Source organism: Cyprinus carpio, chromosome A24 (genome assembly GCF_018340385.1).
Source record: "Cyprinus carpio isolate SPL01 chromosome A24, ASM1834038v1, whole genome shotgun sequence".
Classification (NCBI taxonomy): Eukaryota; Metazoa; Chordata; class Actinopteri; order Cypriniformes; family Cyprinidae; genus Cyprinus; species Cyprinus carpio.
In genome coordinates this window covers 803,684-829,836 of record NC_056595.1, presented here as the reverse complement: position 1 = coordinate 829,836, position 26,153 = coordinate 803,684, and the positions used below count along the sequence as shown (strand labels likewise).

The following is a 26,153-nucleotide window of genomic DNA, read 5'->3' as shown; positions in this document are numbered from 1 at the left end:
AGCATCAACGACAGATCTCTGTTTTTCAATGGAAAGCTTATAAAGAATGTATTTGCAAGATTTGTGTTAGCAATGCACATCAAAACATGAAGAATGAAAACGCAGTACATACCAGATTCATTGTAATAACGAGTCATAAACACATCCACAGCTGTAAATCCTGGTTCAGTTAGAAAGGTAAGGGTCCACTGAACAAAATCTCATGGAGCACTTTTAGTCCAATGAAGCAATCACGTTGTAATATGGATGATAATTCCATTGTTTACATTTCAGTTTTTCAGGGACAGAATTGTTTGTGTCCATTATGGAATAACTCACACTCAGAAACTGCATCTTGGTAGTAAAAAACGGCATGGTTTTGTAGCGTACAGTGTCACAAACAGAATGAGACGATCCACCAAAAAAAAGTGAAAGATAGGCAGAACATTGTTTATTTGAATTCTGGCGCTCTCTTGTGACGGCTCGTGACACGCGCTCTGACGCACCTGTCATCTGATGGAGGCAGTATGTTAAATGACAAAAATAGTTTGTAGAACCCTTCAATGCAGTTAAAGGTAAAGGTAAAATTTTTTCATATTTGTGGTGGTGGGGGGATGGGGCTAGACATAGTCTCAGAAAAATGGTTGCAGGAATCTCATTTTTCATGGTATCTCCTTCAGATTTGAATTAGAAACTCATGAGACATTTGACTCTCAATCCATTACTTTTCTAGATTGCTCCAGGACTGATTTCATGTATTTTTTATATCAAATAAAAAAAAAATCAGTGTGGTAAAAAAAAATTCAGGGAACTTCAGTGTCTATAACTTTTAATATTTTTGAGCATTATCAACTCTGGTTGAACAAAAGTACAGCCCAAAGGGTCTTCTTTCCAAAGATACCAAAATTATGTGTGTAACACACTGAAGTAAGGAACTGTTACAATTTTAAGTTAGGTAGGGCACTTTCAGCTGTGAGTCCCATAATGGGGGGTGCTGGCTAACAGGTTAAAATTATCCCTTTAGGATGACACCATCACTATATATCTGTAGTTGTTTCTGTCTTGTCTTCTAAAATCTACAAATCACACTGGTACTTTAACAACAGATTATTACAGGATCACTCTTTTATTCACTCTTTTAACCTTTTCTGGCAATCTTGGAGAGAGGAGAGACATAGTTTTCCTTTATTAAGTCAGTGGTGGGACTTGGACAAAGTGCATATTAAGTTGTTTTGCCAACAATATATTGCCCATAATACCAGAACTCTCAAAGAAAAAATGAAGTCACTAGAAGAAGATATTCTGAGACAAAGTAGCCGTGGTGACTCTGCTGATTCAATTGAGAAAAATAAATTCCTTCTAAAGACATTGTTGGAGGAGCAAGGAAAACCAGCCCCCTTAAAGACCAGATATTCTCAGCTAAATGAAATGGATGCTCCCTCTGCATTCTTCTTTGGTCTTGAAAAAAAGCAACAACAAGAGAACAGAAGTATTTTCATAAACTGAATCTACCCCAAGGTTGTGTGATAACTGACCAGCAGGAAATCCGTACTCATGGTCTTTCCTTTTATGAGGACCTTTATTGTGCTGAACTGTGTGATAGAACAGCAACGGAGCAACTTTTGTTTGATCTACCACATTTATCAGAAGAAGATCGGCAAATCCTTGACAATCCTATATCATTTGCTGAACTTTCTCTGGCCGTCCATGAGCTGAGCCCTGGGAAATCGCCTGGTCTAGACGGTCTTTCAGCGGAATTTTATTGTATTTTCTGGAATTTGATTGGCGAGGACTTGTATGCAGTCCTTCTGGTAAGTTTTAACCAAAGGAAACTTCCACTGAGCTGTTGGAGGGCAGTTGTAACATTGATTCCAAAAAAAGGATATCTTGGGTTCCTTAAAAATTGCCGACCTGTGTCACTGATCTGTGTTGATTTTACAATTTTGTCTAAACCAATAACTTATAGACTTAAAAAAAATATATGGCAAATGTAATCCATGAAGATCAGTCATTCTGTGTACCTAAACATACAATTTTTGATAATCTTTTTCTCATAAGAGACATTATTACAATTGCACAAAGACACAAACTGGACATTGGATTCCTTTCTTTGGATCAGGAAAAAGCTTTTGATAGGGTGGACCATCATTATTTGTTTAAGACCCTGGAAGCTTTTGGTTTTGTAAGTGATGTAGTGAGTGATGTAATTCTGTTTGATTTGTGCAGTAATCTGATTGATTCTGATGTTGCAATTCAGAGCAACAGTAGATGTTAGTGAAGCATCAGGACTGAAGCTCTGGATCACATTTAATCATTTAGCAGTTTCAGATGTTTCCAGAATTGAATTGCCTTTTTTGTATCTTTATGATTAGAGGATATTTGCCTAATTCTGCCCTGCATACATTATCTGTTGTGTGCCGGTGCACGTTTTACAGAGTTCTGCATGCAGGGTCTCAATTGGATATTTTTACCATTTGGTGAAATCTTGATTTGGATTTGGCAGTGAACCCCACACCACACTGCCATAGAGGGCAATGGGCTCAGTTACCGATTCTAATATTTACACCCAAATTCTAATATGGATTTCTATAGGACATTGTCATTTTATGTTGTAGAAGACACTGTGTGCTTTATCTCTCAGTTCATTCACAGCATGATTAAAGTTTCCCGTGGATGTGATTTTCAAACTCAGGTATTTGTAGTGTGATATGTGTGTTATCTGGTTAGTGCCTAATGTACATGTGTGTTAGGTTCCCTGGGATCTGGATCTTTTCTGAAAGATCATAATTTTGGTTTTCTTCAGGTTGACTGTCAGGGCCCAGGTCTGGCATTATTGTTCTAGCAGGTCCAGGTTGTACTGTAAACCATGTTGAGCGGGAGACAGCAGAACCATATCGCCTGCATACAGCAGGCATTTGATCTGTGAGTTGTGTACGGTGAGGCCAGGGGCTGCAGATCGGTCCAGACTGCTCGCCATTTCATTGATGTAAATGTTAAATAATGTTGGGCTTAAACAGCAGCCCTGTCTCATTCCACGCTCCTGGGAAAGATACCTTGTACGTTTGGTGCATTTTTTTATGCCACATATACTTTCAGTGTACATTGATTTGATAAGGTCATAGGTTTTACCTCCTATGCCACTTTTAATAAGTTTATAAAATAGTCCTTGGTGCCATATTGAGTCAAAGGTTTTTTTAAGTCAATAAAGCATGCATATGTTATACCTTTATCTTGGTTAACATGTTTTTTAGTTAGAGTATGTAATGTATAGATGTGGTCAGATGTACGGTAATTTGGTAAATATCTAATTTGACTTCTGCTGGGTTTGAGTCTGAGAACCGGCAGGGATTTTAGGTGGGGGGAGTGAATGACCAGCGCTCTCTTCCACCCTCAATACCATGACTGAGGTGAGACCCTTGAGCAAGAAGCCCCAACTGCTCCCCGGGTGGCAGAAGTGGTTGCCTACTGCTCCGGATGTGTGTGTGATTACTACTCACTGCTGTGTGAGTGCACTAGGATGGGTTAAATGCAGAGCAGAAATTCCAGGAATGGGACACTATACTTGGCTACAAGTCACATCACCTTTTAATATTGACTTGCCCTAAGCTACAAATCAATAGTCATGTTCTATGTGATGAATCTTTGTTTATGTCTCATGCTAACTGTCTTTTTTGTGTGTGGCAGAGGACCCGTCTCAGGTTGGCAGAGGAATCGTTCTAATCAGAGTCATGGACATTAACGACAATGCTCCAGTGTTTGCTATTGAGTACGAGACACTCTTATGTGAAAATGCAGCACCTGGACAGGTATGTGTAGCCATTTGTGTGTTTATCTGGGGTATCAAAATGCAACAGTGTGTATATATATAAAAATAAATGTGTTGACTGTGAAATTCAATGATTGATTACAATGATTACAGTAATACCTAGTGTGTTACTGAGGCCACAGCTTACACACGCGTGCTTTCACAACAGACATAGAGCATGCAAGATTGAAAATCAAGTGCACACTATAAAAGCAAAAATTCATGCTGCTGCGTTTCACATTTCCCAGTTTCCCAGTGCACATAAATTTGTATATATTTGACTATTTCAGATTGTTTCTTTAGTTACAATATCTTTAGAATATTTTGGAAATAATAACGAATTGTTCCAAAATAATACAGTCAAATTCAGGTTTCACAATGCATCACAATCATAAAGTTAAAAACTTAATAAATATTTATATATGCATGCATTCCTCTCATGTATGCAGATCAATTATTCTTCTAGATTTAGTTTTTAAGTAATAATCACTTTGCACAACAGTGAACCATGATATTAGATATTGTTAAGTGTGTGTGATACTGTATTTCATACTTGTGCCTTTATCACTGTTTCATATGCACCTCATGTGGTTTGGGTAGACACAATGCAGTTAAACAGAAAGTGTTTAAAGGTCAGAGAAGGCACACAATACATGCATTACACATCAAATATTACACATACAACACAGCATTTGCATTATTTGGCAAATATTTTGCGGTGCTGAATGTCCGATTTCTATTTTCTTGGCATTTGGAAAATGTAATCAGCAAGAGAGAAAAGCCAGATTGGACACAAAAAAAGCATCATAGCTAAAAATTTAAGGAAACGACCTTTAGGCTGCTTATGAGCAGCAAGAGCCAGTGCAAATCCACTTTAAAGGCAAATAAATTTAGTGGCTTTCTTTTCAATCTGCTTTTAATCATAACAGTTTCCTGTATGCTTTCCTTTTTTTCAAAGTCCCTTTAAAGGGATACTCCACCCTAAAATGAAAATGTTGTCATTAATCACTTACCCCATGTCGTTCCAACCCCGTAAAAGCTTTGTTCGTCTTCAGAACAAAATTCAAGATATTTTGGATGAAAACCGCGAAGCTTGTGACTGTCCCATAGACTGCCAAGTAAAATACACTGTCAAGGTCCAGAAAAGTATGAAAAGTACTGCACTGATGCGCTGTTTTCTTTCGAATCAAAGCATAAATATATGTAGAAAACGTATCCTTGTGGCGTGGCTGACCCAGAAGAGCGTAAGCTGCCTGCATACTGCTCAGATTCCTTAAAATAAACCACTGATGGCAGATGGACTATTCTGATGATGCTTTTCATACTTTTCTGGACCTTGACAGTGGGTTTGGAATGACATTGGGGTAAGTGATTAATGACAAAAATTTCATTTTGGGGTGGAGTATCCCTTTAAGGCAAGTCATAACACTCGGCGGCCATCTTTCTAACAGCAGCTGCAGTGATGTGATGACTTTACAGATTAGTGATTGGCTCTTTTATTCAGATAGCGGGGCTTCCGTTGATAGAGCGGCCATACTGAGTGTTGCATTCTTCCCCCATTCAAAACTATATGAGTGATACGTCTTGGGTAATTCTATAGTCTATAGTGGATAATTGGATCTCATTTAATCTCAAATAAATGACTCCAGAACAAAGAGGTAATTTTGCTTGGGCCTGATTAACATTTTTACCCGCACCTGGACGCCAACACACTGAACGCTCTTTGTTTGCACATGTCAATGTATACAAATAGATTAAATGAAACAGGACAAAATTAATCTTTACAAACTATATATCATTATAAATGTCTAAGCCTCAACCATCGACAACAGATCGCTGTTTTTCAATGGAAAGCTTATAAGGAATGTATTTGCTAAATTTGTGTAAGCAGTAGACATCAAAACATGCATGATCAAAACGCAGTAGATACCAGATTCGTCGCAATAACAAGTCATAAACGCATTCACAGCTGTAAATCCTGGTTTAGTTAGAAAGGTAAAGGTCCACTGAACGACATACCATCGAGCACTTTTAGTCCAACGAAGCAATAAAGTTGTAATATGGATGGTAATTCCTTTGTTTACGTCTCAGTTCTTTGGGGACATTATTGGTTGAATCCGTTCTAAAATAACTTACGCTCAAAAAACTGCGTCTTAATAATAAAAAACAGCATGGTTTTGTAGCATACAGTGTCACAAACAGAATGAGACCATCCACTAAAAAAAGTCAAAGATCTTAATGACTAAAATAGTTTGTAGGACGCTTCAATACATTTGGTAAATATTTTTCCTCAAACAGTGTGGGGGGGGGGGGGGTCTCATAAAATAAAATAACATAGTCTCCTAATTTTTCATGGTATCTTCGTCAGATTTGAAATAGAAACTCATGAGACATGTTACTTTCAACCCATTACTTTTTGCTGAAACTCATCAGTTTTGAGTGTGCGTGCATTCTCTGAATGAATTCCGCGAATTCTCTCATCATAAACAACAAAGCACAGATGCATGTACAATGTAAGAAATTCATTTCACAGTGTATACAGCTTCAGTGATTATAAAAATAGTTATTTTTTAAATTTTTACATTTTTTTGAGAGAGTGCTTAAACTCGCGATAGATCAAAGTTAGTGATAATGTCACTTTATATATATAATTTATTCGCTGTTCAAATAACCATGGAAAGGAAACGTTTTAGAGCCTAATTATGAATTCCTGAAGTTTTTATTAAATTGTAATCACTTCACGTTAAATACAAATTCAGTCCCATTAAACATATTTTATTAGCCTACATGACACCCATGTCTGGTTGTTGCCTAAAAAGACGGGTTTATGATGTTTAATACATTTGGCTGCTTTTAGCCTTACCCTGGAGTAGGTTCACCCTCTGCCTATCTATGTATGAATGAAGTATCGTGAAATCTATTTAGCTTTTTTGTAAGAAATGGGACATTGCATCTAAAGCCCTATTTGGATGGGACTAGTTTTCTAAACAATGTTTAAGTTTCAATTCTTATCACCCAACATCTGCGATTCCCTGTACCAATTCAGACGAGACTACCATTGTGTTTATAACAGAAGTGGGTGTGTTTTCGTGACATGATGTGGTTGTGTGCATCACATATGGCATACTATTATGTCCAATGAAATATGTATTAATATGATTTCAATTTATTATAAAAAACATTATTTAAATGTTCAAACTTCACATGAGTTTATAGAAGTGGCTGCTTATAATAAAGCCACGTAAATTAGCAGACTTACCTGATGCTGATGTTAAAATAGCAGTTTCTGTGATTTAGCTCTCTTAAATTTTATTAATTTAATCTTATTAGTTTAATTAATTTTTTTAGTCAGATACCATCCATAGTGAAAGGTGCAGCATGTGGAAAATTGGAGAACAAATGGATGCTCAATAAAACCAAAAAACACATGAGGTGAAGTGTTTAAATAATACAATATGAGCAATCACAGACAATTGCATTTGGATGGGATTAGATTTCTCAAAGAAACATTGAATTTGAATCAACGTTTGTGAAACACAAATTTCTTGAACGTCTCCCTGGAAAACTAGTCCTGTCTGAATGGGACTTTAGTCAGGGTTTCCAAAATCTCAACCATCAATCCCAATAAAACACAACAGATCAAGCTAATTCCTAATTAAACACACCTGATCCAGCTAATTAAGGTCTTACTAGGCATACTAGAAACTTCCAGGCAGATGTGTTGAGGCAAGTTGGAGCAAAACTCTGCAGGACACCAGCCCTTCAGGATAGAGCTGGACACCCCTGGCTTAAGATGCCTCGGAGCCATGCCAATTCCACTGGCAGGTGCTTTCAAAGTACATGTCCCAAATCTGAACTTACACTGAACATGATATCCCAGACAGTCAGAGTTCATACTGGACTAAATATGTTGTGTTAGTGGATTAATATATATATATATATGTATGTATGTATGTATATGTAATATTGCCCTGGAGGGCCAATGTCCTGCAGAGTTTAGCTTCAACCTTAATCAAATACACCTGAGCAAGCTCATCAAGATCTTCAGGATCCCTAGAAAATCACAGGTAAGAGATTAAGTTACTCTGCAGGGCAGTGGCTCTCAAGGACCAGATTTGAAAAACCTGATTTGAAGAACCTGATTTACCTGATGAACCTGGCCTTATGAGCACCAACTATTGTGTGTGTGTGTGTGTGTGTGTGTGTGTGTGTGTGTGTGTGTGTGTGTGTGTGTGTATACAGTATGTATACTTATCAGTCAAGAAGACTTCAGTGAGCAATATAATGTAAAACATGTAAGTGGTCTTTGCTATTTTGCCAAACCTCTTATGCCTGAGTCTTGGCATGTGCTTGTCCGACTCACTCTCATGGCAAATTATAAGTATTTTGTGAGTTGGTGAATTAGTGGCAAATTTGTATGAATGCATACATTTGTCTCATCTCAGTTGTATGTTTTTGTAAAAGAAAGAAAGAAAAAAAAGATAGCATTATCGTAGCATAATAGGTCTAACACCTTACCTCTGGGTTTGTTTTGACTCTAACCCATTACCCCACCTACAACTATAGAAAATATTGATTTAGAAAGTCAGAAAGAGCTTTATTGTGAAGTTTGTTAACACATACAAGGAATCTGTCTTGGTGACAGGAGCTTCCAGTTCTGAAGAAATTTGAGTTGCAGCTGTTATCTCCACTCTCAGTCTGTCATAAATGAAAAGAAAGAGTTTCTGTCTCTGCTAAATGTGATTAAATTTGATGGAAATTGATTATTTATTGTAATTAAGTTTGATGGAAAGTCTTTGCTTGCTGGAAGAGGGCTGCATGCATTTTGCATTAATGAGTCTGATTGTGTCTGTCAGTTCAGGAGAAATTAATTTCTGTCAAAGCTATATTTGACAGTGGCCCTTTCATATGTGCTCTGCTAACACACTAGAAGAAAATGTCAGCATTTGAGCACATATTAAGGCACAGTAAGACTTTAATTATACAAAGGCTGTCAGAACTTCTGTCTTTTGTGTGTGTGTGTGTGTGTGTGTGTGTGTTTCTCAAGAAAGAGAGCTTTTTGCTGTTTGGCAGCCTTTCACCATTTGCATCTTTGTAGCCATTAAATCACAGTAAATGAAAACAGGATGCTTTGTTTTTCACTGTCTCTGTTTAATGTGACAACTCCTGTATAAATGCTAACTATTTTTTAATTTGCTAATTGAACTGAAGCTGCTGACAAACTTGCACATTTATCTTGCAGTTAAACTAGCCTATTGTGTTTACATTTCTGTTGTCACTGAACTTAGCATATACCAGGCTGTACACTAAATGATACTCATGAGAAGAATTTATTCTGCGGCAAATTGGAAATATCACTTCTTGATATCATAATATATTTCAGGATGACAGGTAATACAAAGAACAGAAACTTTGCCACAAATAAAATGAAAATGAAATGAAAAGTGTCGATTGCGACAATAAATGTAGATCTGCTAATGTTACATCATGTTTATTTTTACTTACTCTTCCCTTTTTTACAGCATTGTGCATTATAACCAGTCACACACGTGTCGGTTGAGTTTACGAATGCAAATTTAAACAAAAACAACAAACATCACACATACATGACATAATACTACAATATTCATATCAATGCCATAAACAACAAAGTGCAGATGTATGCGTGATGTACATAAGAGATTCATTCATCAAACAGTGGATAGACAGCTTTACTGATCATAACAGGAGGTGTTTTTTTTATGGACAGTGCTAGTCTGAGTTAAGTCAGTCATTAAGTAATGTTTTTTTGATAATGTAAATGTTCTTTGCTGGCTTTCTCTGTATAATTTAATCACTGTTTGAATAACAGTGGAAGTGAAAGTGTTATAATTAGTAACTTACAATGTTTGTATTAAATTATGATCAAGTTAAATACGAATTCAGTTGTATTTTACATGACATCCATGTCTGGTACTTGCCTAAAAAGACGGGTTTATGATGCACAGTAAATAGTTAGTAGATTACATTAACATTAGTCTACTTTAACCTTACCCTGGAGGTACCATCTGACATTTTGTAGGTTCTGTAAAGCTGCAAGTGGGGCTGCCATATTCCATGGGTTCATATATAAGGTGTTCCAGGAATACGACCATTGCTTTGTACTTCTGGAACCAGACCAAACATTGTCACCACGTTGCACTTGTTTCGGTCAAGCTGAGGACATACCATCTGTACCTCAAAGTAAAGAAGTGCTCATTCCATCAGACCTCCATTTAGTTCCTAGAATACCAGCTCAGCGCACACACACACACAAACACACACACACATATGCTTACATGCTTTATCATCTAAAGGAACAGATATTATCATAGATACTTTTACTTTAGGCTTAACAAAAACATTTGCATGAATAAAATATTATTTTTAATTCATTTACTGGGTTCCTATAATGTCATACATAAAGGAACCCTATTTGTGGAACGTGTCACTCTTTTTGCCAGCCTTAGTTTAACCAGACATGACATGATGACGTGACATGCGATAAAAGGTTTATTTTCCATGTTGATCTAATGCTGTGTTTTCGAAATTGCCCCTATACCCCCATTCACTATTCCCTACATTAGTCCACTAATATAGTTTAGTTAAAGGAGTGAATGAAAACTAGTGAGTGAATTTAGACCCTGAATGAACTGAAAAGGCTTCCATTGTTGCATAATTTGTACTTGCTGTATAATAATCTTTAGAAAACTTAGCAAACTGGCAACTCCAGTAGTAATGAAAAGATTTACCTTGAACTCTGTCATGGTAACTAGCATTTATAAACCTTGATAAAACTTTTTTATTTTGGTCCTTACCAGCTGCGACAGTTACACATGACAAGTGATAGCCTATTCTATTTTAGAACCCTTTCTATTTCTGCAATGTGATGGCTGGAACAACAACATGTAAACTATGACAAATATAATCTCAGGTACTGATAATGTGTTTTATTCAATGTTAAAAGTGTCTAATGTGAGTTTGAATATAATTTTGCATGACCTTTAAAGCCATACTAAAAAAGTGACTATAGTTTGCCTCAGATCTTGAAAATAAATTAAAGCAAACATCTACATTAAATCTGTGAAGTCATTGTGAACCAACAAGTGTATTCTATAACAAAGATGGTATCAGTCACTCAGTATGTACTTTTAATAATGTTAAAAAGGTTGGTTACACTTTATTTTAAGGTGTCCTTGTTACAGTGTAATTACACCTATACGTACTGAGTAATATTAAATAACCCTCTGAAGTCTAGGGGGTTTTATATGGTCATAAAACACATATAGAACATTTGTTCACAAGACTGTCAAACCTGGAGCATGTAGCCTAGAATTTTTGCTTAAAAATGATGTGAAAATCGTCTTGTTTACTCACTCACAGAAAACAATAGATTGATTTAAATTTTCTAAGACACTTTTTGTTTAGAAAGGGCATATGCGAGTAGGCGTGATTGACCGTGAATATTTGTGTGATCCACACCTGAGAAGACAAAGGCCCGCATAATGAGCTGCATTATGAGCCTTTCAGTCAGGTGTGTGACTGAGAGGGAAGAGTTACAAGAAAGAATGTGAGGACGGGATAAGCATGCGCGATGAACGGTGATGGCTGCTTAATATCGACGCTCTGCCTCAGATGTCCGTTTTTCTAAATAAATTTTCCCTACCAAGCTTTTAGTCGAGTTTCAAGTACTTCCCATGTTCTAGAGACACTCCAGATGGCATCCAAACGGGAATAAATTAACTCGCCCACTAAGAAAAAGCCAAAAGACGACGAGCGCCTTCATGACGCCATTGCCGAGATGCTAGACAAGCAGTTGAGCGCCATAAAGCTAAGCTTGACGGCGATTGTTCGTGAGGAGATATTGACGATTTCTACACGTCTGGATTCGTTGGAAATGGACGTAAAAATGTTCAACGATAGATTTGACTACATCCAGGCTTCGGTCCGAGATGTCAAAAAGGAATCAATTGCCAGTAAGTCCTGTCTAGAAGAGCTTCAGGAGAAGTTATCTCGGTACGAAGACAAATCCAGACAAAATATTCTAAGGCTGGTGGGCCTGCGCGAAGGAGCTAAAGGAGGGAACGCAATCCAGTTCTTGCAGACCCACATTCCAAAATGGATACCGGCCCTACAAGGGAAGACGACTGAGATTGAACGTGCGCACCACTCTACCCTGAGCTAGTCAAAGTGCGAAACGGCCACGAGCAGTTGCTTTTCAAATCCCCGGGGGAACTAGAGAGGTTCGTCACGTCTCTAGGCACCACTACGGTAATGGGTACCACCTCATCAGCAGAGATGTCTAAGGTCCAACATGACTTTTTTTTTTGTTTCTGTGATAGCACTTTAAGTAGGGAAATAAGTTTATGTATCGCTGTGATGGACATCCGGATGTGCAGGATGCTGGTATCTGAGTATATCCACATTGTTTGACTGCATGGCCTCGAATAGTTTTACTTTCCAGGCAGGTAAGAGGGTGTGTTTTATCCCTCTGCAGGCTGCCTACAGTAGTATGTTATTCGGTTCTTTGGTTAGTTTAACCGTACACTGTTAGAATTACCAGGGTTTGCAGTATTTGTTTATAATATTATTTATATGTTTCGGAGGGGTGGGCTTATTGTCAATGTGTATGGTCGCCATGGTTACCTTTACCTCCCATGTGTTTATACCGTGACAGTTCCAGGATGAGGGATTTTAATGTGATATCGTTAATGGTTTGAACTCTCCCATAAAAAGGTCAAAACGCCTAGATTATTTACATTGTAAGCAAGATGACATAGCCCTTATACAAGAATCCCACCTTAAGGCTTCCGGCGTGATTCGGTGTCAGAATAGATATTATAAACTGATAGTTTCCTCATCTCATAATAGTGCTTCTAGAGGAGTTGTTATACTTCAGAACAGAAGATTTCCTTTTCTAATAGAGAAAGCAGGAGGGGATGAAAATGGGTGGATTACATATGCCTCGGGATCATGGAATAACTTAAAAATCGTTTTTTTCTCTGTTTATTCCCCTAATAAATATGACGCAGATTTCTTCCCAGCCCTTACCAAATTCCTCCTTAGTTTTGCTGATTACAGGTTTGTTGTTGGCATGGTCGCTAATGCAGTTTGTAATCCCTTAATTGATAGATCTTTTTCTACTGTACATGGGGATCAGGCTTCACAGTCATTAAATGATTTTATCGTGGATAATGACCTGTATGACATCTGGGGAGTAAAGAAAAGGGAAGAAACCCCTTTGCTGTTCAAGCTATGGGCCGATTTCATTAATTGGTTCGGATGCTAAGGTATACGCTAAAGTTCTAGCCCATCGTTTAGGAACAGTTGCCAGTTCCCTAATTTCCCATGACCAGACACGATTTCTCACGGGACTTTATGCTATGGATAACGTAAGACACCTTTTGAACATTATTGACTCATCCGACCTGGCTAACAACCAACACGCTATCCTCTCACTAGACGCCGAAAAAGCCTTTGACTGGGCTGAGTGGAGATACCTATGGTCTGTCTTAACTCGATTCAGTTTTGGCTCTCGCTTTATCCATATGATTCAGACGCTCTATACTAACTCCTCCGCACAGGTCTCTACTGGTTTATGCTGCTCAACTGCTTTTCAGTTGAAGAGGGGCACGAGACAGGGTTGCCCATTGTCGCCATTGCTATTTGCAATCTCATTAGAGCCTTTGGCGCAGGAAATTCGTCAGGATGACATAATTTCCCCTATCACTATAGGCTGTTCCAAACATTATATTTCTCTTTTTGCAGATGATATCTTACTGTATACATCTAACCTTTCCACTTCTCTCTCTCAATGTCTTAAAATATTTAACAATTTTAGTAATGTCAGTGGTTACAAAATTAACTGGGAAAAATCTGTATTGATGCCCTTTTCAGCATCGGCCAATACTGCATTAGTGTCCACCTCGATCCCAATTAGTAAGACTTTTAAATATTTAGGAATTCAGATCTTTCCCATATTGCACGTTATTGCCAAGCAAAATTATATCTCTTTATTCACTGCTATCAGACAGGACTTACAGAGATGGGGTGCTCTTCTAGTTTCACTTCAAGGCAGGATCGCAATTATTAAAATGAATATCCTTCCTAGACGCTTATTTTCGTTTTCCATGATCCCTCTTTCTCCGTATAGAACCTTTTTAAAAGAAATTAACAAATTGATTACAAAATTCATTTGGAACAAGAAACACCCAAGAATTAAACTCAAAACGCTACAGAGAAGACCCAACAAAGGAGGTTTAGCACTTCCAAACTTCCAGCTGTATTTCTGTATTTCGCTCTCTCAAGACTTGGTTAGAGAGTGACACAATGATTACTTGGCGTGATATGGAAGCATCGGCAGTGCTTCCGCATCGGCTTCAAGATGTGTTATTTACAGGTTTACCAAAGAAAGCCCAGAAATTTGGAAACACAATTGTGGGTAATTCTCTTAAAATTTGGCGCGATGTCTGCAATTTTATGGGAAGTTCTATTAAGTTTACAACTGAATCCCCGATTTGGCATAATCATCACTTACAATCTGGTAACAAACCCTTTGTTTTCAAGCCGTGGTCTGATCAATGTGTACTCATTTTGGGTGATATATTCAACGATCACGGATTAAGGTCCTTTCAAGACCTGAAAGACAATCTTCCTGGTCATTCCTACTTTCTGTATTTAAGGTTGAGAAGCGCAATGCGTGCATATGGCGTACATTGGAACCGTAATCTGGACTCTCATCCTCTGTTGGACTGTGTGAATTTTTCTCAAGCACGAGGAGCAGTGTCACTCATTTATAACAGACTACTCAAGCAGTGCTGCGGCATACTCCCCATCACTACTATATGGGAAAAGGAACTGGCCCCTTTCAAACCGAACTGGGACTGGATTTGGGAATTTATTCCAATGATGTCCAAAAATCTTGCTCACTAATACATTACAAACTCATTCACAAGGCTTACGCTACTCTATATGTCCTGCACAAAATGAAGCGCTTGCCTACCCCTTTTTGCTTACTCTGTGATTCAAATACTGTGGGGACTTATATGCAAATGTTTTATGAGTGTCAACATATTGGTAAATTTTGGTATCCGGTTTTTCAAGATTTGACAGAGCTGTGTGATGTGGTTATCTCTAAACATCCCAGTATTTGTTTGTTGAATGATGATGCTGAGCTCAATCTGAATGTTAACCAGCGAAGGATCCTTCACACTGCTCTAACTGCGGCCAAAAATATAATTTTTAAAATCTGCCATGAACCCACATCCCCAGCATTTAAAATGTGGCTTATAGAACTCAAAAATATTGCATTGTTAGAATGCACAACAGCGAAAATTAATAAAGCCAAACCAAAAAGCTTGGGGAGAATTTATTAGGAAAATCTCCCATATAATATCTCATTAGAGCAACTGTACTGCTCTCTCTGTAAGTCCAGGAAGAAGGAGCAGTTGAAAGATCAGATCTATGGTGGTGCTATCAACTGAACCTCCCTCCCCCTCCTTCTCTCCCTTTTATTTATTTTATCTATCTATTATTTATTTACTCATTATTGTTATTTATTTTATCCAAAAAATATGCAAACCCTGACCATGTACATATTCAACAATTAAAAAAAAAAATAAACAAATACAAAACTAAAAATAAAAAAAAATGAAAAAAAGAAAGATGTATATATTTTTATGTTTGTTTGTTTCTTAGAATGAATAAAACAGAATAAAACACACATACTTTGTTATTCGTTATCTGTCATTTATTTTAACAGATAACTTCTTGGGGAAAAGATATCTGTCTGTGCACTGATTAAAAAATTGTTGCCTGTTTTATAAATTATTTCCATTATTTTAGTAAAATGTAAGGCACTGAATAATTTCGCTCCCATTATTTAGGCCAAACTAAGACAAGAAACAAATAAATTAAACCTGGCCACGATTTAGCTAAATCATTGAAACTGAAAAGAATGGACGGATTAATAAAATGTCCTCACGTTTAAATTCAAGTTCTCTTATTATAATCAACACAGTGCACACAATGTAAAAAAGAGCTTCATTAATTGACAACTTCAGTGATTTTAAAGGGAGCCTTCTTTACTTGCTTTCATACAATTGAATTAAAACTCAAAAAAAAAAAAAAAAAAAAGCAGCCGTATTTAAATTCAGTAGTGTATACTATTCCTTAAAATATCAGAGTGCAAGATTTGCGCGAAGAGCATGAAGCTGAGTGCGATGCGCAGCATTTATTTTTGTCTACACATTTTTTCTTCATTACAAATCTTTTTTGGTTTTATTTTGTATCATTGCATGTAAAAAAATAATTAAACTTTGTAATGCATATGCAAAATGTGAAACTGCAATCTTACTCGCAGTCCACAGCATTATATAATTATAAAACAAACAATATCTAACTTAACCTGCTTTGTATCTTTATTATTTAATGTAAAAGAGATTTATTAAAACAATCAAAATCAACGAATTGGAGCGGCATCAGCCTTTAGATCATTTTAAAATGTCAAATAGCCTTTAATTTACAGGTTATAACTGCATCTTTCTTGGTTGTAGACTTGTGAAGATTTATTTTTAATGCGGATCCCATACTGTAACCTAAAATAAATGTGCTCTTTTACTATTCATATTCAAGTGTTTGTGCGGAAAATTATTGATGCACATGCATGACAGGGAAGCACCCTCGCAAAAAAATTTTTTTTCTTCTTTTTTTTTCCCGATAATGAAATAATTTAAAACTGGGGTGCCTTACATACATGAGAAATATATCTACAGAAATCTTGAAATGTCTACTTTTAAATGAACCAATTCAAAATGAAAGCAAATACTCCCTTATCATGCACATCCTGTGGAGATGAGAGTCAGCACCTTGAATTTCATCTTGCAGCCGACAAGAAAACATTAGTTTATTGATAAATGATTAAAATGTCTCCTTTTTCACAATTATTAGGCTAATGTGTGTGCTTGAGCGCGGAATATATTAAGGCTCATTATTGATTAGACTGTGTTAATTTAATATAAACCTGCGATTAGTTGAATAATGACTTAAATGTATGACTACTAGTAACTAGAAAATCTTACGTGGGGGGCAGACCTATTAAATACCCTCTACACAAGTTTTTAAAGCATTTTATACATGTTTGTATAAATACTGCTTTCAGAACTGTCCGTAACGGAGAGATGTCTTAACATTGATTTTTCCTCTGAAACACAAAAATGAATTTTATGTTTTGTGAATGGTCAACTATTCTCCATTCTGCAGATATTGTTGCTTCTGGTTTGTGCATTGTAAATCACAGAAAGTCTACAAAATGTTGTCTCAATCTATTTTTAATGTCGCAATATATTTTTACATTTGTATTCCCAAAACAACTGCAGCATTGCTGCGTACGATTAAAACTAAAAATAGTACAAAGCAGCATAGGCTATAGGCCTACATTAAGAACAAAAGTTTTTGTCTCTTTGGCAGATGCGCATCTCTTTTACCAGTTTCTTTGTCTCTCTCTCAGAAGCGCCTCGTCTCTCCTGAGATAAAACAAAAACATATTATATTGTATGTTATACTCTTTAGGCCTATGCAGTTGCAAAAATTGCAAGTTTGAAACCCTCATCAGAACCTGTTCATATGAAAGAGCAAGAGATTCACACCTTTATTTTTCAACCCCCACAAGCTATACAGAACTACCCCAAACCCCAAACCCCTCCAGCTGGACTGAATACAGTCGCTACTGGTTGCTGAGTGTAAAATGGACACGCTCTATCTAAAATAAAAAGAAAAATGGTGTAACATAAACCACCGAACTGCAGAACACATTTGTATTAATCATTTTATATATTATTTTATTATATATAAATAAATAAATAAAAAAAACACCACAACCCGGGATTTGAACCTGTGTTGCTAAAATCACTGACTAACTTGATAAACGAAACTTCCCTTCTCCAGACACGCTCTTCATTCATCTCACTTCGCAATAATAAAACTAACCGTGAAAATACCAGATAATATATGTGTATAAATATGTATATATATATATATATATATATATATATATATATATATATATATATATATATATATATATATATATATACTCACAGCAAACCTACTCTTTTTATTTATTATTTTCTCGCAGCCCATATTATTATTTTCACCAGACCATAAAAATAACAAATTCTCAATTGATAATTAATCATTCTTTTTGCAAAAATCATTGTTATTTGTGAACATAGGCATTTGAGGCACGCTTTAAGACCAAGCAGAATCCTCTGCCAGCTGCTCCGGCCTCATAGCGCAATATCTCGTGCTAACTGCACCCAGGTTCACAGTTCGCAAGTTTTGATTTTACAAAATCAGTTTGGGCGAATGAAGCTTATTTATTACGAGCCCAACATTTAGCAAGGCAGGAAAACATTCAGTCTACCTGAAGGAAGACGTATTTCATTGTAAGTTAATGCTGTTAAATAGAGAGAGAAAAAAAAAATTATTGGAAAAGAAAAAAAAACCTAGTGTTGGCTATTCTTAAACTTGGACCTTATTATATTGAAGTATCAATCCAAACACCAGAAGCAACCTACACTCTCTTTAAGTGTTCTTTCATTGAAAAGTAGGCATTTTTATTCATTCACAGGCTATATGGTTGAAATAAAGTTTTAGTTCAAAACTTTAAGTGCCATTGTTTAAAAAAATGCTTTATTGACTGACGTTTCATAAACCTTGATTCTTAAAAAAAAAAAAAAAAAAAAAAAAAAATTTAAAAAAAAAAAAAAATATATATATATATATATATATATATATAAAAATATATAAAAAAATATACAAATATATATATATATATATTGTGACGGGACGAGCCAACGACAGACACAGTGGGCGTGGCGTCAGGCCTCGGAGAGGTTTTTATTTAACAGAAAAACCAAAACAAGGGGGAATAAAGTGTCCAAAAGGGGAACAGTGCCCAAAACAACAGGGAATCTGGTGTCCTCGTCGTGCTGCGGGGTTCGTGGGGGTCTGGCAGTGTTCATGGAGGAAGGGTCCAGGTAAGGGGCGGAGTCCGGCGGCCGCACGCGCTCCCCTCTCTCGGTCCGGGGCGCGAGGGGCGGCGGCTTCTTCTAGCGGCTTCATCCTCCTCGCTGGCCGCGGCGCTTGCAGGGGATGGACGGCCCGGCATCCTGGCCCGACGGCCGTGTAGACGGGTGCGGTTCTCGACCGGACCGCGGGTCCGGCAGCTCACGTCTCTGGTGGCGCGGGAGTCCCTCAACGCACCCTTCCTGGACCCACGAGGACACCAGTGTGCATGCACGGGGAAAGAGACCGGTCTCCCGAGGAGAGGCGCGTTGGCCTTTTAAACAGCGGCGGTGATGAGGCTCCATTTCCTTCAGGTGTGCCCCATCACACGCCGCCAGCCCTGACTCGTCCAGCGCCCCTCCTCTCTCCCACACCCACTCCTATCGGGAGCCTGGTGAAGGGCGGCGATTTGAGGACGGGGTGCCGGTGATTATCAGGGAGGAGGCAGCTGACTCGTCACATTCCCCCCCCCAAGCGACATCCCCGTCCTCAGGGCGCAGCCCACACGGGAGTGCTACCTTCCTCAACCAGGCTCCAAACGGTCGGAGTGGGCGGGGCGGGGATTCCTCTCCGGGCAGTCCTCCCTCTCACAGCGCGCCGGAACAGGGACAGAGAAAACGGGATTTAGTCGACAGCCTCAACCAACCACAGGGTAAAATGACCGTAAAAGAGAAGTCACTTACCCCTTTGTGTGGCTGGGAGGCCGTCTCCTCCGTTCCTCCGTCCCAGTCCGGGTTATGCGAACTTTTGCAAACGAGAGGGAGTGACGTCATCAGGTGTTTCCCAACTGCGCTGTCTAGGCTCCGCCTTGCCCGCATTCTCCACCACTGTGGCGAGACGAGCCAACGACAGACACAGTGGGCGTGGCGTCAGGCCTCGGAGAGGTTTTTATTTAACAGAAAAAAACAAAAAAAAGGGGGAATAAAGTGTCCAAAAGGGGAACAGTGTCCAAAACAACAGGGAATCTGGTGTCCTCGTCGTGCTGCAGGGTTCGTGGGGGTCTGGCAGTGTTCATGGAGGAAGGGTCCAGGTAAGGGGCGGAGTCCGGCGGCCGCACGCGCTCCCCTCTTCGGTCCGGGGCGCGAGGGGCGGCGGCTTCTTCTAGCGGCTTCATCCTCCTCGCTGGCCGCGGCGCTTGCAGGGGATGGACGGCCCGGCATCCTGGCCCGACGGCCGTGTAGACGGGTGCGGTTTCTCGACCGGACCGCGGGTCCGGCAGCTCACGTCTCTGGTGGCGCGGGAGTCCCTCAACGCACCCTTCCTGGACCCACGAGGACACCAGTGTGCATGCACCCGCGCGTTAGACCGGTCTCCCGAGGAGAGGCGCGTTGGCCTTTTAAACAGCGGCGGTGATGAGGCTCCATTTCCTTCAGGTGTGCCCCATCACACGCCGCCAGCCCTGACTCGTCCAGCGCCCCTCCTCTCTCCCACACCCACTCCTATCGGGAGCCTGGTGAAGGGCGGCGATTTAGGACGGGGTGCCGGTGATTATCAGGGAGGAGGCAGCTGACTCGTCACAATATATATATATATATACTAGATTTAACTCGAATCTCAATAGTATTAAACTGACTTTAAAATCTCAAGGAGTTTATAAGTTGAAACGGGTGAAAATGTCACAGTGTATGTTAAATAGCCTAAATGAACTTGTATCTTGTATAGTAAATGAAGACCTTGATTGCATGTTACCATGAAACTAACAATATAATTTGACTGATTTAAAATGAACAATTCCTGTATAAAATGGGACAGCAACCTTTATATCAAACATTTTTAAATTGTCCACAGCTGAGCAACACGGGAGGCAGGTTCTGCGCCAGAGCACACAAAGTGAATGTGCATGCACAAGTTTTAGGGGGAGGAGGCTTTTATGTTTCTTAAAGTAATTTTCAGATGCAATGGAAAAAAAACGGGATAAACACAAACATGAAACTAAATATTAAACAGCATAGTCTAGATTAATCCACAGTAACAAATTTTAACCGATTAATCACCTATTTTTATTTGCTGCATGCTTTTTTAATCACACACACACACAAAAAAGTTTTTGAGAGGAAAGAAAATGTCATGTATAAGTCGCATTTTATCACATTCAGAAATAATAACGGCTGGCCTAATAATGTTATAATGTACCAACAGGATATTTTTTAGTTCCCCTCACTTTAAAACAAATCCTTTAAATTTTATCAGAACAGGACAAGAATTAAAAATATATAATTCTAATGGATAGCTTAAATATAATTGCAGTATATAATAATATAGGCTTAGCTATAAACAAACAAACAAAAACAAATATTAATAATAGTAATTTAAAGTGAAACATAAGGTAAGGTTGGGCTCACCCCTTTCAATCGGGACAAATCCAAACATTTCCATATTTGTGATGTTGCCCATTTTGAAGCTAAACTATTAGGCATTAGGTAAAATAGGCTTTGTAGTTCACACGTGTTTCAGTATCGATGGGAAAAAAATCATAATGAGCAAAAAATATGCCAAAGTAGATCGCTATTATTATCTAATCTGTGTATTATATATATATATATAATGACTGTTTAATAACAGTTGCATGCAGTAAGAGCCTTTGTGTAAAGGTCTTTCTTTTAATTTTTAATGCGTAGACTGTAGCCTAAGACTATCCCACGTTTTGAAATTAACTCAAATTTTCAAATGGTTTATAGTTTATAATGGTTTTAAAGTATGTTACAATGTTATATTATAATGTTATTGTTGTTTTACTTTGTCGTTTCATCTCAGTTTACAAACCAAAATTTTATAATTACAGTCAGTTTGCAACCCGTGCCTTTGCGTCACCTGGCGGTAGTTTCGCGAATAACTTTAACATGCGACTGACTTGCAGTTAACGCCGTGCCCTGCAGTGGCAGTACACGTGACGGTATTACCCATTTTGGTTGTCCACCTACTGTAATAGTAAGTGCATGCAATGTGTAACAAGGACACCTTAAGTCAAGTCACCTTTATTTATATAGCACTTTAAACAAAACCGATTGTTTCAAAGCAACTGAACAACATTAATTAGGAAAACAGTGCAAACAAATAATGCAAATGTAATGCAAAATGACAGTTAAAGGCAGATCATCATTGAATTCAGTGATGTCATCATGCAGCTCAGCTCAGTTTAAATGGTATCTGTGCAATAATTTACAATCAAGTCAACAACATGGCTGTAAATGAAGTGTCCCCAACTAAGCAAGCCAGAGGCGACAACAGCAAGGAACCAAAACTCCATCTGTGACAGAATGGAGAAAAAACCTTGAGAGAAACCAGGATCAGTCGGGGGGCCAGTTCTCCTCTGGCCAGACGAAACCAGCAGTTCAATTCCAGGCTGCAGCAAAGTCAAATTGTGCAGAATAAAGTGTACTTTATTTAAAATAAAGTGTTAACAAAAGATAAAATATATTTATAAACTAGATTATAAACTTTAGTTTCGTTGGGAATGCAGTGAACTTCCAGAGAGAACCCACCCACACGCACTTCTGATTGGCTGAGATATTTGATTGTCTTCGTATAGTGTCACAAAGCTCGAATCATGCTGCGTCGCTTTTGGTTAGGACATGGTGTTACAAGTTCATGTTTTGCTTTTCAGTTGAAGATTTTAAAACTACCAAACCCCGACTGACTCGTTGTTTGAACATTCAGGTCAGAATGAGTTAGCCTTTCAGCTACCCATTAATGTGTGTGTGTATTTATTTATATATTTATTTATTTATTTACATTACATTTAGTCATTTAGCAGACGCTTTTATCCAAAGCGACTTACAAATGAGGACAATGGAAGCGATCAAAATCAACAAAAGAGCAATGATATACAAGTGCTATAACAAATCTCAGTTAGCTTAACACAGTACACGTACAAGGTTTTTTTTTTATAATATAATACATAAAAAGAAAACATAGAATAGAGCAAGCTAGTGTTATAGGTCTTTTTGCTTTTGTTAATTGTATAATAAATGAAAAGAAAACAGATAGAATACAAAAATATTAGAAAGCTAGTGTTACTTTAAAAAAAAAGCAGCAAGTGAATAGAGTGCAAGTCTAAAATGTTAAAAGTTTTTTTTTTTTCTTTTTTTTAAGAATACATTTAAAATAGAGAGTGCTAGACTTAGAGGGTCAAATACAGATGGAAGCGATGTTTTTAGCTGATTCTTTAAGATGGCTAAGGACACAGCTGCTCGGATTGAGTTGGGCAGGTCATTCCACCAAGAAGGAACATTTAATTTAAAAGTCTGTTGTGCGTCTTTGGGATGGCACAATCAAGAAACGTTCCCTTGCAGAATGCAAGCTTCTAGAGGGCACATAAGTCTGAAGTAATGAATTTAGGTAAAGGGGTGCAGAGCCAGTGGTGGTTTTGTAGGCAAACATCAATGCCTTGAATAGTTGTGAGTTGTGAAGCATGTTCTGAAAGAAAGGTCCTGATCTTCTTGATGTTGAATGAAGCAAATCTGCAGGACCTGACAGTTTTAGCAATGTGGTATGAGAAAGTCAGCTGATCATCAATCATAACTCCAAGGTTTCTGGCTGTTATTGAAGGAGTTACCGTTGACGCGCCTAACTGGATGGTAAAATTGTGATGAAATGATGGGTTAGCTGGAACCACAAGCAGTTCTGTCTTGGCAAGATTGAGTTGAAGGTTGTGGTCCTTCATCCAGCAAGAAATGTCTGTTAGAAAAGCTGTGATGCAAGCAGCTATCGTCGGATCATCAGGATGGAATGAAAGAACTGAGCCCTGAGGCACCCCAGTAGTTAGATGTTGCGACTTGGACACCTCGCCTCTCCAAGATACTTTGAAGGACCTATCCTAGGTAAGACTCAAACCACTGGAGTGTGGTTCCTGAGATGCTCTTTGCCAGTAGGCTTGACAGGAGGATCTGGTGGTTAACAGTGTCAAAAGCAGCGGACAGATCAAGCATGATAAGTATTGAAGATTTGGAATCTGCTCTTGCCAGTCTTAGGGCTTCAACAACTGAAAGCAAGGCAGTCTCAGTTGAATGTCTACTTCTGAAACCATTTATCTATCTATTTATTTATTTTTGGCAGACTGAGTCTTTCCTGACATCAAGAAATGTAGTCCTGCAATGACTTATGTCCTATAATTTGTACAGCATTATCTAGATCAGTGCTAAATTGGCTGAATCATGCATCATCTTTGTGAGAGAACAATGTCCTCAGTTAATTACACAATATTGATTATTGTCTCAGACATAAAGATTTAGATCTGCTCAAAAAGATTCTTCTTCTGAGATCAGCCTAAAATGTCCTGCCAAATAACCACTTACTTTAAGTTTGAATGATAGATTATGCCACAAAACCTAAAAACTCCAAATTGGCCAGTCTTCTAGGAATCAGTTCAACCCCACATAGGTCAAGCTGTTTGAAAAATGGATGGTTCACATGGATGGTTCAGTCTGTGTACACAGACTGTCAGATGACCTCTACCTACAGTAGGTGGCCAACCAAAATGTGCTTTTTACTGCCGTAAGCACTGCTGCTGCCGCATCTGCAAAGTGCATTTGCAGCTTTTGACCGCTGAGTGGCGCTTTAACCCTCTGAAGTCGATTAACGCGTATACGCGTTTAGGGGTATTTTCTCCTGATAACCCCGAAAAGAACTTAAATTACACTTTCAGTTTTGATCGTACTGATAAGAGCAATACATCAATCGAATCTGTAAAGGGTCTACTTTTTTGTATAGAGACATAATAACAACAAAACTTTGTGCACTTATAAAATAAAGATAACAAACCAGGAGTGCTGTCAACAGACTTTTTCTGTGCTGATCTTCATTTACAAACGCGTCATTAAAATGAACTGTTACTCAGTGAATACTCAACACAGAGACATGAGAGAGATATCTATAGAAAGCCTGACATGTCTACTTTTAAACTAAACAAGTGCTGCCGAAAACAAATATTCTGTGATACCAAATGTTTTTAAAAAATCCAAGATTTTAACTCTTTAATTGCCATGTTCATAAATGATGTCACTGATTTGGGGGAAAAACAAACAAAATGACTTATTTTCAATATAAAAGTAATTGTAAATTTTTTTTTTACTTTTTATAACAGTCTTGGGCATGTCAAAGATTAGTAGCAACATTGGCTTTGATGCATTTTTCGTTTTTGTGCAGCATTAGATTTAAATTTTTTCTCCCTCATTTATTGTTGGTGGCTGTTTTTGCCCCATTGACTTCCATTATAATGACATTTTTTGATTGCAAAGCCATGACACCATATAATCATGCATTCTTGATTGTTTGTGGTTTTCCCTGTTGGGAAGAGGTAAAATTTGTTATTTTTACAGCTGATCACTAGGTGGGACCATTAACCCTTTAGATAGGCCTGTGCAAAAAAAGCTTAGTTTCTGACTTGTATTTGAAGCTATATGGAGTATAACAGCAAATTATAGTGTTTGTGTGCGAGAGAGATTCTTGATTGTTGGTGGTTTTCCCTGTTGGGAAGAGGTAAAATTTGTTATTTTTACAGTTGATCACTAGGTGGGACCATTAACCCTTTAGATAGGCCTGTGCAAAAAAAAGTCATATTTACAAAAACATATATGAAGCTTTATGGAGTATGACAGCATATTATATTGTGTGTGTGTATGTGTGTGTGTGTGTGTGTGTGAGAGAGAGAGAGAGAGAGAGAGAGAGAGAGAGTGTGAGAGAGACCTTTGCGCTCTTACCTTGATGTATTTGAGAAAATCAAAATGTACACCTCTCTCTCTCAGAACTACATGGAGTAAACAAAAGTGTAGTTATGCACCTGCTCTTGCCTTTTAATGGTGGTGATAAGTATAGACTAAACAAAAGCAAAGTACATGGATTTAAACACTTGCATGCCATCCTGCTGGTCATTTGATGGTGAGAAGAGCAGCAAGCAACACGAGAAAGGGCTTTGACTTGTACCAAAGTTTTAGAAATGATTATGCAGTTTGACCCCTCCAGCGAGCTGCAGCTTATTTGAAGTTGGTATTGCATTTTGGTTCATAATACATTATGTTCATAAATCTGATGCAAAGTAGATTTTTTTTTTTACAGGATTTTAAGGTTTTAAACTGGCTTTACCATTAAGAAAAGACAAGCATTTCACACATAGGCCATCCGTACTTTTCACCATCAAAAGGCAGCAGGTGCATAAACACACTTCTTTTTTTTTTATTGTTTACTCCATGTAGTTCTGAGAGCTGAGGTGCATATATGGATTTTTTCAGATACATCAAGGTAAGTGCACAAAGGTCTCTCTCACACTCTCTCTCTCTCTCTCTCTCTC

At 38.0% G+C, this 26,153-nt stretch overlaps 1 protein-coding gene across 1 annotated transcript in view; it reads left to right on the top strand.

The window, feature by feature from the left end:
* LOC109049490 (cadherin-7-like) overlaps positions 1 to 26,153 on the top strand; it is a 217,008-nt gene that overhangs the window by 130,552 nt on the left and 60,303 nt on the right. The window contains exon 9 of the mRNA XM_042713995.1: positions 3,664 to 3,785. Within this exon, the coding sequence (XP_042569929.1) occupies positions 3,664 to 3,785 (122 nt within the window). The remainder of the gene's footprint in view (positions 1 to 3,663; positions 3,786 to 26,153) is intronic.